This window comes from Eulemur rufifrons, chromosome 25 (assembly GCF_041146395.1).
Source record: "Eulemur rufifrons isolate Redbay chromosome 25, OSU_ERuf_1, whole genome shotgun sequence".
In the NCBI taxonomy this organism is placed as follows: Eukaryota; Metazoa; Chordata; class Mammalia; order Primates; family Lemuridae; genus Eulemur; species Eulemur rufifrons.
In genome coordinates this window covers 18,307,968-18,321,994 of record NC_091007.1, presented here as the reverse complement: position 1 = coordinate 18,321,994, position 14,027 = coordinate 18,307,968, and the positions used below count along the sequence as shown (strand labels likewise).

At 44.8% G+C, this 14,027-nt stretch overlaps 1 protein-coding gene across 1 annotated transcript in view; it reads right to left on the bottom strand.

The window, feature by feature from the left end:
• Window positions 1-14,027, bottom strand: part of PDSS1 (decaprenyl diphosphate synthase subunit 1) — a 37,791-nt gene that overhangs the window by 1,790 nt on the left and 21,974 nt on the right. Inside the window, exons 8-10 of the mRNA XM_069458805.1 lie at window positions 7,313-7,393; window positions 7,059-7,172; window positions 1,119-1,199 (exon numbers count right to left, since the gene is read on the bottom strand). Coding sequence (XP_069314906.1) covers window positions 1,119-1,199; window positions 7,059-7,172; window positions 7,313-7,393 — 276 coding nt within the window. The remainder of the gene's footprint in view (window positions 1-1,118; window positions 1,200-7,058; window positions 7,173-7,312; window positions 7,394-14,027) is intronic.

The following is a 14,027-nucleotide window of genomic DNA, read 5'->3' as shown; positions in this document are numbered from 1 at the left end:
TGGGTTTTCTTCTAAGTGCACTTCTGGGTGGGATGGCTGGAACTTCACTATTTTCATAAGAGCTACAATTAATTTCCCTCTTTTCAGTCCCACTTCTCACTCCAGCCTTTAGTAATACTGTTATTTCTGAAGCCAGAACCTCTCCCAAGGATGCTGACTTCCTTGTCAGCTACAGCGCCCACCTTAGTTTTTATAGTACTGCCAAACCAGCCTCCAAAAAGGCAGTGACCCACATTAGATTATAATGCTTAACGGAACAGTCAGTTAAGAGAGAAATATATTCCTTTTGGAAGAAGGGAGGAGGTTGCTTTTTAAATGTTTTAAAAATATGAAAGGTAATTATTTGGCATTATTTCAAGTCATGCACTAAGTACAGATCAGATCTGTTTAGTAACAGTTGTTTGCTTACTCCATCTCGTTCAGTAGATCTGTTGGTTCCAAATGACTTTGAACTTGGGGATAGCTCATTCTCAAGACAGTCACCCAAACTGAAAATTTGCAAAGAGCTGACTTCTACAGAAAAATGCCTGAATATATATGGCAATATATTTGAAACAAGCCACTAGCCCCTGAACATCGAGTTTAAACAGTTCTCTCTTTTAAAGGAAAACATTTTAGTACAGTTTGCCTATGTTGGTTTTGATTTTTTTAATTGATAATTTCTTTAGTCACTTTTATAACAGTTAATATAAGATGGACTAGGAAAGGCCAGTGAGGATAGACTACTGTAATAGTCTGCCTGTAGGAAGGACAAGGGCATGGGCCAGGTTGCAGGCAAGTCTGGGTGACTGGGAACGTAAGATGCTACTGATGGAGATGGGGAAGGCTGGTTCCAAACCAGTGGGTCTCAACCCTTCCTTCTCATTAGAATCACCTGGGTAACTTTTTAAGCAAAATTAATGTCCAGGTGTTACCCAAGACCAGTTAGACTAAAATCTTTCGGAAGCAGTCTAGAAGAAAAATGAAAATTAATTAAAATTGAGAAAAATGACTTCTTCCTTCTCAGTTTTTGTCAAGAGTTGACTAAACTTAGTCTTGCATCTAAAATTTAGTTAATGTTACATTATTTGTTTGGTTAAGGGATTTTGCCACATTGTGCCTTTTAAAAATAATCTTACCTGTAATACATACTGTCGAGCTCTGTCCACATCTCCCGGCAAACTGAACCGTCTCATTATCATAGCATTCATTTCTGGAAACTAACCATAAAGAAAGAAAATCTAGTTATTGCTCTTGAGAGAATGAATCAAATGTTCTAACATTCGTTTGTAACGACAGGAAATAATAGTAAGAAACAACAAAAAGGTGATCAAATGTCTAGATGTGGGGAGCAATAAACTGGCAACTAAAGAAGCTGAGCTAAGGGAGACGTCCGCCGTTTATGCCCGGGCGCTGCGAGGTGCGCAGGAAAAGCAGCCACTCAGTCTGTGTTCGTTCTGCTGTTCTGCCCTCAGTCCCAATATTGAGTAAGAGGCAGGAGGAATAAAGCCGCTTCTAAAACGGTGTGGCTCTTAACCTTTACACTGCAGCAGTCACCTGTACGGCCCGAGGTCCGGTTCAGCAGGGATGGGATGAGCATGCATTTCTAACAAATCCCCAGGTGACGCTGATACTTCCTGTTTCTGCTGACATTTTGAGAATGACTGGCCTCGGATGGTGGCGGGAATTAGGCATTTCACTCTACGTACTAAATTGAGTGCCACTTGAAAGCTACTGAGGTTTCTGAGCAGAGGGTATTTATGAGCACGCACAGCTCTGCCAAGCAGCTTAGAGTGTGGATTTGAGCAATGGCGCTTGACACCGACTGCAAACTGGGGACATTTGAGGCAGTTTAAACACCACTGCCTGGATCCTGTTCCCAAAGATTTAGATTATACCAGCTCGGGGTTTAGCCTGAGCAGCAGGGTTTTCAAAACTCCCCAGATATTTTAAATGTGCAGCCAAAGGTGAAAATGATTAGAGGAGACAGAGGTAGATCTATCCATCAGGTTACTGTAGTAAGTTACAAAAAGGACCAGAATTAAGCTGATGGCAATAAGGTGGAAAAAAGAAAACAGGTACAAAAGGCAGTGAGGATAAAATCCATGTCCTACAATACTTAGCAACTATTTAGGAGCATTTCCAACATGAACAGCACAAGGAGTGAGGATACCAGATCACTTCACTTCCCAGATCCCAGCTCTAGTCTTGCTTCTACCACCAGCTGCCACATTCTGAGTGAGTTTCTTAACCTCTTAGGTGTTAGCCTCCTGATCTGTCTCAGGATCTGAAATCCTTCAGTTCTGACAGTTCATGGTTCCATGGAATAAGAGGGAAGATGTCTTTGCTCCTGGACACGTGCTTACACAGTTGCCAGTTTTTCCCTGGCAATGAACCTGAGGGATGAAATAAGTTGTCGTCCCGTAACCATCACAGGGTATTAGTAATGCTAGAAGAAAAAACTGGCCACACATAGAAAAACCTCAACCGAATGACGGCAGATGAAGTAATCATGTTCCTTTCAGAGCAAAGTGTGTGTTAATACAACGTTCTAAACACGTAGAGGTTGCTAAGATGCTCACAGAATTTAAAGAGCCAGCAACTGCCTTGTTCTTAAATGAAAACCAGTAATTTGCTTTAGTTACTGATCTTTCAAGGATAATTTAAGCTTCACAAGAAAGCAATCAGGAAAGCCCGAATCAATCAATTTTTGTGGTAAAAAGCCAAATCAGGTAGGCATTTGTTGTAGTTTTTTTTTTTTTTTTTTTTTTTTTTTTTTTTTTTTTTTTTGAGACAGAGTCTCACTCTGTTGCCCAGGCTAGAGTGAGTGCCGTGGCGTCAGCCTAGCTCACAGCAACCTCAAACTCCTGGGCTCAAGCGATCCTCCTGTCTCAGCCTCCCGAGTAGCTGGGACTACAGGCATGCACCACCATGCCCGGCTAATTTTTTTTTTTTTTTTCTATATATATTTTTAGCTGTCCATATAATTTCTTTCTATTTTTAGAGGTGGGGTCTCGCTCTTGCTCAGGCTGGTCTCGAACTCCTGAGCTCAAACGATCCGCCCACCTCAGCCTCCCAGAGAGCTAGGATTACAGGCGTGAGCCACCACGCCCGGCCTGTTGTAGTTTTTTTAAGACCACATCCCCAAACTGGGTATCTAGACGGCCATATCCTCAACACCGATGTGATCCTCTCCTGGGCTTCTGGTAAAATTACCTTGTTTACAGTGTATGAGCTTTTCCTGCAGTACCAAGTGTGGTAAAACGTGCTGATTGGGTGGTTTCTCTGATGCTTTTTACTATAAAAAGCACTGAGAAAGCAAAATTTGACAAAAAGTATTTGCATTGAGTGTGACTATATCCTTCCTTCAAAACATGTAGCGTGTGCAATTTTAATATGCAAACACCAGACTCTGCCCCTAGGCACTCCCCCAGCCCCTCAGTGTGTATGCGGAGAAGAAACGAGAAACATAACAGGAAGAACAGTTGCCTGCCTGCAGATTTAGTGAGAAATAAGGAAGACTTTGTTTGCTCAGGCTCTGTTTTTAAGAGTAGGCAAACCACCTGTGCTTAAATCAGGTTCTAACTCTGTGAAATCTGTCCATAATCTAAACTACCGATGTGATAAGTAAATTGGATTAAATTGACCCAAATAAAGCGTGGGTAGCTCTAAGGCACCAACTAGTTACCACAATAGCAGAAGCCCGTGCAGCTGGTGCAGGGGCTGGTGGTGGCAGCTGGAAATATGGCGAGAGCCTGACATTTAGGTCTGGTGACTTATCAAATAAGGAAGAAAAGCAGAAGGAAGGAAAGTCTTAATTTGTTTTTTTTTTTTTTTTTTAAACATATTTGAGAATTAATGTAGTCTCACTAAAGAAAGGAAAAACATTTCCATTTTGTTTCTGAGAATTTCAAAATCCAATCAACATAATGTTTCTGTTCTTAAAGAAAATATGTACGACACATAATACTGTCATCCCTGGGATCTCTCTAGAAATCCTGAAACTTAATCCTCTGTACCAAATGTTATCCCCTGTACCGAACCCTTCAGAGAGATGTTAAAAACAGTGGAATCCAAAGGAGAGGGAATTTCTGTCAAGTGCTGGGTTCAGCAAATTCCAGTTCCAAGACGACCCATCACGCCAAGTTAAAAAGACAAAAGCGGTTTCCCAAGATTGCTTGTCCTAGTCCAGAGAGACTCAGGCTGTGTTCCCAAATGGAGAAGTTCAAAGACGATCTAATCTGCAAATAAAATCACCTGCCTATAGCAAAGGATTACAAACATCTTAGAACTAACTGCTCCGCTAAAAGGCATGTTAACCACAATAATCAAGGTGTGACGTGGGGGCTAATTTTTGGGTGTCGTCAGTGCCAGGGTGGACCAGTTACCTGCTCTGTGGGAAGACCTGCTGGGTGTCGCACAAGCTTGTCCCGCACTAACTTTATCAACATTACCAGTTGGCAATGGTGACACGGGGACAGGAAGGTGAATACTGCTCTGTTATTTACGGGCTGCTTCATTTTGGTGAGGTGTAAGCGGCAGTTTGTTTGTAGAATAGATATCATAATATCTGCCACAAAGACGAGTTGTGAGATTAGAGGTAACAGATTAAAAGAATCCTTTGTAAACTAAGAATGCATTTTCATGAAAAGAAGATACTGCACAATCTCATGCTAGTTTTGTGGAACTTGTTTTACCCACAATTAATTTTAGTGCTATAAATCTTTTGACGAATTTCTTAGTAAGAATCCTTTGTGACAGCATAACCCACAGTAGGGTCTAAACTTGCTGTTTTATTAGAAAACAATTCATAAATACGTATTTGACTAACTCTGGCCCATGCGCCACCAGGCAGAAAAATCAGTCTGCTTTTGCAATGAGTCCTGTCCCGAGTCACTTCCTGCTTGGACACGCGCTGTGTTCCCTTTTCTGAAGCTGCAATGCGCCGTCTGAACTCCTCTCCCCCTCGCCCTCTGGGCAGATGAGGAGAGTCTGTCTGCTGAGAGTGAGTGGGGACCTCATGACTCTGGGGTTTCCCGGTGAAGCACACAGAAAACCGTGGTTTGCGGCACTGTAACCTTATTTGCTCTTTTTGCTTTAAAAAACACACACAAAAAAAATCCCAGCATTTTTCAGATCAGTATGTAGGAGGGGTCCACTTCCCACCCACCCCGCATTGTATGTGAAGACAGAATCAGCCCTTACCCCTTTGTGTAAAGGGAAGTAAATTAGTTTCTTCTGAAATACGTTCACTGTGAAAGACAGGCAGAAGAGGCCAGCCTGTTCTCACCCGGTCCTCTTAAGGTTTAAGTAGGATTCAACTTAGCAATTATAAATCTTGTCCTGAGCCCCATGATGCTAAGATTCCAGAAGTCTAACAGCTTTAGTAGACTGTAAGCTGCTTCACGGAGGGTCTGGTTCCTTAATTATCTTGATGATCCCAGAACCCAGCTCAATGGAGTCTTCACTGCGCTGGCTGGATTTCAGCACACTCAGCCCATTACATTCACTAACCGGCATCTGAGGAGTAGATGATGTCTGTAGTTGTACAGATGGTAGCCGGTGACTAATTTTTCTCATCTCAGGCATACTTTTACATTTACATGGCTCATGCATACTTTTTTTGTGGGTTTATGGTAAAACAAAATATTCCTCACTGCTGCCTTAATGTACGAAAAGGAGTTTCATGAATTTTTGTCAGAACTTGGCACGTGTATTAATGCGCTCTCTGAGTTCTGGCTGGCAAGTTAGTCTCACTGGGAGGAGAGACCCACTTATAGAACACCTTTCACTCCTCACCTCGGCCTCAAGTTTGCGAGGATGGAGCTTGGCAATAATGAGGCCAGATGTTTCTACAAAGTGCCCCAACACCCGCATTCCTCGCTTGGCTGCTGTCCACTGGTATGTCGGCCAGGGTAACGTGGTCCAGACACCCAAGACATTGGCCTCCCCTGGGAAGAATGCCCCCGGCAATGGCTTCGCTGCATTGTGGACAAAAGATGATCTTTCCTCTCTCAAATCAGAAACTCACCAAAAGCAAGGTCACTGGTTTCTATATCAAAACAGAACTACCAAGTTCTATGGAGGGCATGAATTATCTTTTTTTTTTTTTTTTGAGACAGAGTCTCACTCTGTTGCCTGGGCTAGAGTGCCGTGGCGTCAGCCTAGCTCACAGCAACCTCAAACTCCTGGGCTCAAGCGATCCTCCTGCCTCAGCCTCCCGAGTAGCTGGGACTACAGCCATGCGCCACCATGCCCGGCTAATTTTTCTATATATATGTTTTTAGCTGTCCATATAATTTCTTTTAGACCAAAGAGCTAGTTTTTAATTTCATGACATGGTGATAAACATCTTCATTGCTTTGCCAAATAACAAATTAAATACTACTAAGAGGAAAATCTATTAAAAAGATGTCCAAGCACCAGCTACTGTCTCACTTTAAATAACATTGGCACAGCCAAGGGCAACGTGCCAGGGTCCAGAGCAGGCTGTGAGATGTCTGCTTTGTACGTTGCTGCAGCGCCTTTGAAGCTTCCCAAGCCTTTCATCCCCACCAAGATGCCGGAGACAGCCTGACTTCCTTCCTTCCCCGACAGTCCCTCAGTCTGGAGAGGGAGGGACCGTGTGGCCCCAGTGCCTTCCACTGACTTCCTGGCATTCTGAGACAACGGCCGAGGCTCTGAGGCCTCTCTCAGAGCAGCACAGTCCCATTAAACCTCCAGAACTGGAGACCTTCTCAGCATTTCCTACGTTTGGAGGCCCTTGCCCTTCGGTGCCTCAGGGCGCTCCGAGGAACACCAGAGTCCAGTCCTGTGATCAAGATGTGGACACCATTCACCCTGCCAGTGCCCCAAGTATGGAAATAATCAGAATGCTACCTTAAACGCACCCAGCACTTCACAGTTTATAAAGTTAAGGAATATTACCTCAGATAATCCTCACCACTACTCCGGAAGGAAGGTAATAATTTTTTCAATTTTATGGATAAGGAAACAGGCTTAGAGAGGTGAGATGACTAGTTCCGAGACCTCGGGCACAGAGCCAGGCGCGAATCGAGACCCGTGGTCTCTGAACCTACCTGCTGAGAAGCAAACAAGACAGGGCCAGTGGCCAACCCAAGCTTCAGATCCGCTGACGTTGGTTTGCCCATCTGGTCAGAACACGAGGTGAAGTCCAGCACGTCATCTATTAGCTGGCAAAGGAAAAAGGCAACGTGAAAAGCACCATCGCGCCACATCATGGCCACTATTCTCACTGCTGAGATGGACAGCCCGGGGGAAAATGCCAACCGTACGACACACCACCATTCTTACGAGTAAGCAGCGCACCCACCTGAAAAGCTATGCCCACGTTCTTTCCGTACTGATAGGCGATCTCGTGCACCACTGGGTCAGGGCATCCTAGAACGGAGACCTGAAACACAGAGCGGGTTCTGAGAAACTGCTGCCGGGTGGAGGCGAGGCAGCCGGCCGCTTGGTGGAGGAGTCACACGTGCGTTCCTTGAAATGCGAGGTAGCGAGGCTAGACTGCGTACAGCCAGGAGCTACCACGCCAGAGGGAGGCCGAGCATGGACGAAATAGTGTTTTCCATGAAAGAATTTCAGTCTCAGATTGTTTTCTCAACCCCCCTTTCAGACAGTCTTTGCGTGGCTAAGGAAAAACTGAGCTACAACTAGACTAGTTCTGCTGGTAACAGGCTGAGTAAACCTTTCTGACATGCAGAAGAAATGGACCCTGGCGTGTGACATGCTGGCTTCCAGCACCCAGCAAACTGGCCCAATTGTTGTTGGCTTTACTAACCTCTACGGACTGATCCCTCACCTTGGGGCTAGAGAGCTAACGTCATCGCACACGACGCTGCCACAGATTGCCCCATCTGTAGTCCTTTCTTTTAATAATCTTTGATGAGTCCACTGATTTCTGAATGCAGTTATTTCTCGACGTGTCTGTAACAGCCTTAAGCCTCGGGCTTCAGACCCAGACATCATTTCATATCAGAAGGATCCACACTGGTCTATTTCCATATTTCTCTTGCAAGAACTAACGTAACTGTATAAAAGCTGCCCCCCTGCCCGCTTTCAGTGGGGGAGAAACTGGACTTCCAAAAGCCGCCTTTAAACTCCAAAGAGACTGGCTGGCTGCGTTCCCCACCGCTGTGCCCAGCGTGCTAAGCAGCCGGGCTGCCTTTGCAGGAAACAAAGCCCGGGCAGAAAGCAGAGGGGGAGGGGGCGCCGGTCTCTGCTGCACCGGACAGGAAGTGTCTACGCTGACTGCCAATGAGAAAGCCAGATGGGGCTCTGCAGTAGGGACGGCTGATGACAAGCCTGTCCGCTCACCCTCAGTCCCTCCCTCTGTGGTTCTCCGGTCAAGGACCGCACTTTGCTCGGACGTCGGCCTGGCGCAGCGGTGCCGGCCCTGCAGTGAACTGCCAGGGTTGGATTCGCGCCCCTTACAGTTGCCAAGTGACCGTGGCACGTTGCTTAATCATCCTGTGCTTCAGTTTCCTCATCCGTAACATGCAGAATTAACAGACACCTGCCCCCTAGGGTTGCTGGGAGAAATAAATGTGGGGCTACATTTAAGCCCTCAGTATGTATAGTGCTGGCATCTGGTTAGAACTCAGTGTACGTCTGCTGTTATTAATAATCATCATCTTCCTCCCCCTCCTCCTCCTCCTCCACTGGATCCAGAAACGGGAGCCTTGGCGGTATCCACGCACCTCTGCTAATTCAACCCAGATCACAGAATGTCCTTCCTCAGCCCTGTGACTGCTTTTTGATGACTAATCAAGTCTGTGACCGTGTAACCCTTGGCTGTAAGTGATGACAAAACTGCACACGCCATAAAAGCTCAGGTGGCTACTTGAGTGAATAAAAAGCTCGTAACTGCGGTCAACAGCAAAGCCTTTACCACTAGCGGCCCCTACTCTTAAGCTCCTCTTTTCAACTAAAGAGTCTGGGAGACCATGGAGGACAACCTAGAAACTTCGAAAGAAGCCAAGATACCCATGATGCATCAACTTGGCTCGAAGGATCGGAGCACAGCAAGGTTTGGGCTGCCTGGGATAAGCTGAGCTCAGAACAGAATGATACTCCTTTTCCGAAGCAGAAATAACTGATAATGAGGCAATCTCCTGTAGCGAGATTAATGCCATTTCCTCAACACAAAGCCAAACAGAAATATGAACTTTCTTCCTGAAAAGTAAAAGATTAAAAAAAAAAAATTTCTAAACTTAATGAGTTAAAATTTATGGAACACATATGATCAGCACTTTGTATTATTTTAGTTAAACCTCACACTATTCCATAAATATTTATTATGTGGCTGGGGGTGGTGCTCATGCCTATAATCCCAGCACTTTGGGAGGCTGAGGTGGAAGGGTCTTGAGGTCAGGGGTTCAAGACCAGCCTGGGCAACATAGCAAGACCCTATCTCTAAAAAAAATTTCTAAAAACTTGGCCAGGTGCAGTGGCGAATGCCTGTAGTCCAGCTACTCCAGAGGTTGAGGCAGGAGGATCACTTAGCTCAGGAGTTCAAAGCTGCAATGATGCTATGATCATACAAATGCATTCCAGCCTGGACAGAGTGAGACCCTGTCTCAAAACAAACAAACAAACAAACAAACAAGACCTTCTTACATGGTTGATGATGACAAAAGCTAACAATTCCTGCCCTCCCTACTCACATCTGCTAACAGAGAAATGAGCTCCTTTTCAATGGGCAGCTTCTGCCTCACACACGGTGGAAGAACAACTAATTACTCAGATTTCAACTACCACAGTATAAAGACCACCCCAGAGTCCTGTCCCCCCAAACCCAGGTAAGGACTGTCTGGACCTACGGCAAGAAGACCAGTAACTGCTACCACAACTAGGAAAATCAGACGCGACACAGCACAACACACTAACCGGCACGGCCGTGCGCGGACTCGACAGGAACGCTGCTTGCTTGCGCCCAGCAGGAGAGAGATGGCTCACATCTTTCCGCAAGTGGGTGGAGCATGAAAAATGATTAAGTCAAAGAAAGTGGAGCTCGACTAATTGTTCTGCTCAAAGCAGCTGCTACAGCTGGGCTTCATCGTGCGTATGTGCGTCCTTCCTGTCTCAGCCTCCCAGATAGCTGGGACGACACGCGTGTGCCACCATGCCCGGCCTAAGCAACTCTTATGTGTGTGCCACCCTAGGAAGCATATTCTGATACATACATGTATTGTGACATTAGTTACTAAAAATGGTGAAGCAGGCCAGATGCAGTGGCCGACACCTGTAATCCTGGCACTTTGGGAGGCCAAAGCGGGAGGACTGCTTGAAGTCAGGAGTTCAGGACCAACCTGAGAAAGAGTGAGATCTCATCTCTACAAAAAATAGAAAAATTAGCTGGACATGGTGGCGCTGTAGTCCCAGCTACTTGGGAGGATCTCTTGAGCCCAGGAGTTTGAGACCAGCCTGGGCAATACAGCGAGACCCCGTCTCAAAAAAAAAAAAAAAAAAAGAAAAAGAAAAATCATGGAGAGTATTTGAGCTCCACCACCACAGAAAATAACATTAAAACAGAGTGTTGTCAAAAACCAACTGAAAATATTGGCAGAAAATATGTGCAACATAATATCACAGATAAAAAGCTAATATTCTTAATATATAAAGAGCTCTTACAAACTGAGGGGGGAAAAGACAAAATACCCAATAGAAAATTGGGCAAAGGATATAAACAATTCACAAAAATTAAAACTGTAAGTAAAAACAGCTCTGAACCATCTGAAAAAATGTTCACCCTCACTCAGAAAGGAGAGACGTAAATTAAAATTCCATTGCAATATGGTATCTGTTAGGTTGGCAAAAATGCAAAAGTCTAATGCCACGTTTAGTTAGTGAGGGTGCGGGGCAGGCAGGACACTCAAACTGCTGGTGGAAACGCACACGGGGACAGCCCCAGGAGAGGGAAATTTGATAGTGTCCAACAAAACTACACATGCCCTAAATTTACCCTGAAAGCACACTTCTCTCAACACAAAAACACATTAACACAAGGTCAGCCGTTGTACTATTATCTGTAATTGTAAAACCTAAATGCTCGTGTACAGAACCGTGGCTCAGTAAACCATGCTACATCCATACAATGAGATACGATACAGCTGTTTTAAAAATGAGGAAGATTCTACCAATCAACATGGAATCATTTTCACAATATATTGTTATCTGCAGAAAGCAAGGTGCAAAAGCAAAACAAACGAGTAGGCCAGTATCCCACTTATTGTTGTAGTAAAAAAGGGAAAATAACATATTAATACATGTGTGTGCTCATTTGTGCAAAAAGAAACAGAGGGAGGAGGAACCAGACAATGAGACTGTTCCTTGCAGGGTGGAGGGAAGGATGGAGGTGGGAACAGGGCAGAGGGTGAAGAGGGGGTTAGCGTTTTGTGCAGTTCTGACTTTGGGAGCCACGTTAATGTTTTCGAACACTCAAAATAACAACAACAAGGCCAGGTGCAGTGGCTCACGCCTGTAATCCTAGCACTCTAGGAGGCCAAGGCGGGTGGATCATTTGAGCTAAGGAGTTGGAGACCAGCCTGAGCAAGAGCGAGACCCCGTCTCTACTAAAAAATAGAAAGAAATTATCTGGACAACTAAAAATATATAGAGAAAAAATTAGCCGGGCATAGTGGCGCATGCCTGTAGTCCCAGCTACTCGGGAGGCTGAGGCAGGAGGATCCCTTGAGCTCAGGAGTCTGAGGTTGCTGTGAGCTAGGCTGACGCCACGGCACTCACTCTAGCCTGGGCAACAGAGTGAGACTCTGTCTCAAAAAATAAATAAATAAATAAAATAACAACAACAAACCCCTCAAAACCAAAACACAGAATCAGTAAGAATGGGAGGGAGCCCCTAAAATGCAATAAAAATGAATAGAACCAAATAATAACATAACCACACTGAAACCGTGGTGTCAGATGCATTTGGAGCTGTCAGTGTGATTCCTCAGGATTCTGAATAACATGAGTGGACACAGAAAGATACATGCACACATGCGCACACATTATATAACACATACATGTATTTCCTAGCTCTGTCCACTCAAGGGTCTAGAAACAGTGACACCCAGCCCAGATTTTGTTTCTAGACACCACTGTCCACCACAAGGAACTCCATGGAGACACGCTGGATCCAGGGGCTGGGAAGCACAGAGCGAGCCTGGAGCATCTCCTGCCAGACATGAAGAAAGTGCTGGAAGAATGACGGGGACGTGTTGAAAGGTCACGGGAGCCAGCACACAGGGCCTTCCCCATTGGCCAAATATGGGACAACTGAGCATTACAATAAATAATAATGAATTGTAATCCACAGACTAAAGTAAGAATCCAAGAGCACACACAGATAAGAGCTTCCTTGCAACAGAATATCGACTCCACTGTAGAGGGACTTGGAGGCAGGACAGAACTGGAACAAGTGCCGTTTGGCAACGATCACAGTAGTAACTGCCTCAGGAAAGAATCACAAAGAGATGCTAAAACCAGAGGGCGAGAGTTTGATGAGAAACCGCATATTTACATAATCTGAAAATACTTCCTCCGAAATAGGGAGAAATAGTAATTTCAGAGGGAAGAAACCTGGCAGAAGGCACCCTAATCAAGCGATCACAGCACACATCTCCGGGCTGGGCTGGAGAGACGCCACCTGCCTCCTGATGTGATAACTGAGAGGCCAGCGCAGTCTCTGTCGTGTTCCTCCTGCCAGAACTTCGTAGCCCGAATCCGATCTTAAAGAAATACCCGACAAATCCAACTTGAGAGGCTCGACGACGTAACGGGGCTGCATTCTTCACAGTGTCGAGGTAGCAGAAGACAAAGACAGACTAAGGAGCCGTTCACATCAAAAGAGACTAAAGATTCATGACAACCAAATGCAACACGAGATCCTGGATGGGATCCTGGACCAGAAATTTTTTTTCCCTTTTGTTAGACCAGTTTTAGGACAATTGACAAAATTTGAATAAGGCCTGTAGATAAATAGGAATATCATTTAAAAAACAAACAAACAAACCCCCCCCCCCAAACCAGTGTTCTCTGCTAATATGACCTACGAAACAAAGTTCTGTAGTGTAACCTGGAGCTTTGAAAATAAAGTAACAGGAAGACAGTCCACCGATTCCAGGCCACAAGTAGCCCCGGAGAAAACAGAAATTCAGAGAAATATCCTGAGCAAAACAAGGCAGGAGGTCCTTACCCAGTTCTGGGTTCAGGTCCCAGCTTAGCCACTGTCTAGCTGAGTAACACCGGACAGGCCACCCGACTTCTCAGGTCTCAATCCCATCAGATTTTCCAGGGAACAAGTCACAGCCTTCGCTGGTAAGTTACAGAATATATTTTGCATGACTGTATATGCAAATAAACAGCCCATCATCTTTTGATAATAAAATCAATTCTATTTTAATATGAGTTACAACAATCCTCCCAGATGGCCTTCTTTTAGATTTTGATATTATTTCCATTAAAAATACCATTAGAAAAGGGGGAGTGTGCGAAGAAATGGTGTCCTTAGTAGAATGAATTATAAGCTTTTAAGTTTCCTTCAAATTTCCGAAACATTTTAGAATCCCATGAGGTCTATGATAATCCTGATCTTTAAATGCTCCTCATCCCCTCTTGTTGGTATGTCTAATTGCTTTGCATGCATTCCTTCGGAGCTCGCATGGCTTTGCATTTTAAACACCAAGAGTACATAAAAATAGCAATTTTGAATACATAACACCTCTGGAATATTTCCACCCATGGGCACTTAAATATAGAAACTTGTATTCAAAGAGCTCACACACCATGATTTTGCTTTATTATTCTAACTGCTGCGGAGTTCGGGAACAAATCCCATGCCAAGTAGGCAGCTCTGGGACGATGCCAGCATGCCTCCTAGTGGACGGCATAAAACGTGTTATTTAAGCCATGTTGATCTACATGTCCACCGCGTAGCTGCTAATCTTTGAAGCACCAGGGTGCTCTTTATAAAGAATACACGTGCATTATCTTTGGCTTCTTAAGCAGAGGGCAGTGGCCGCAAT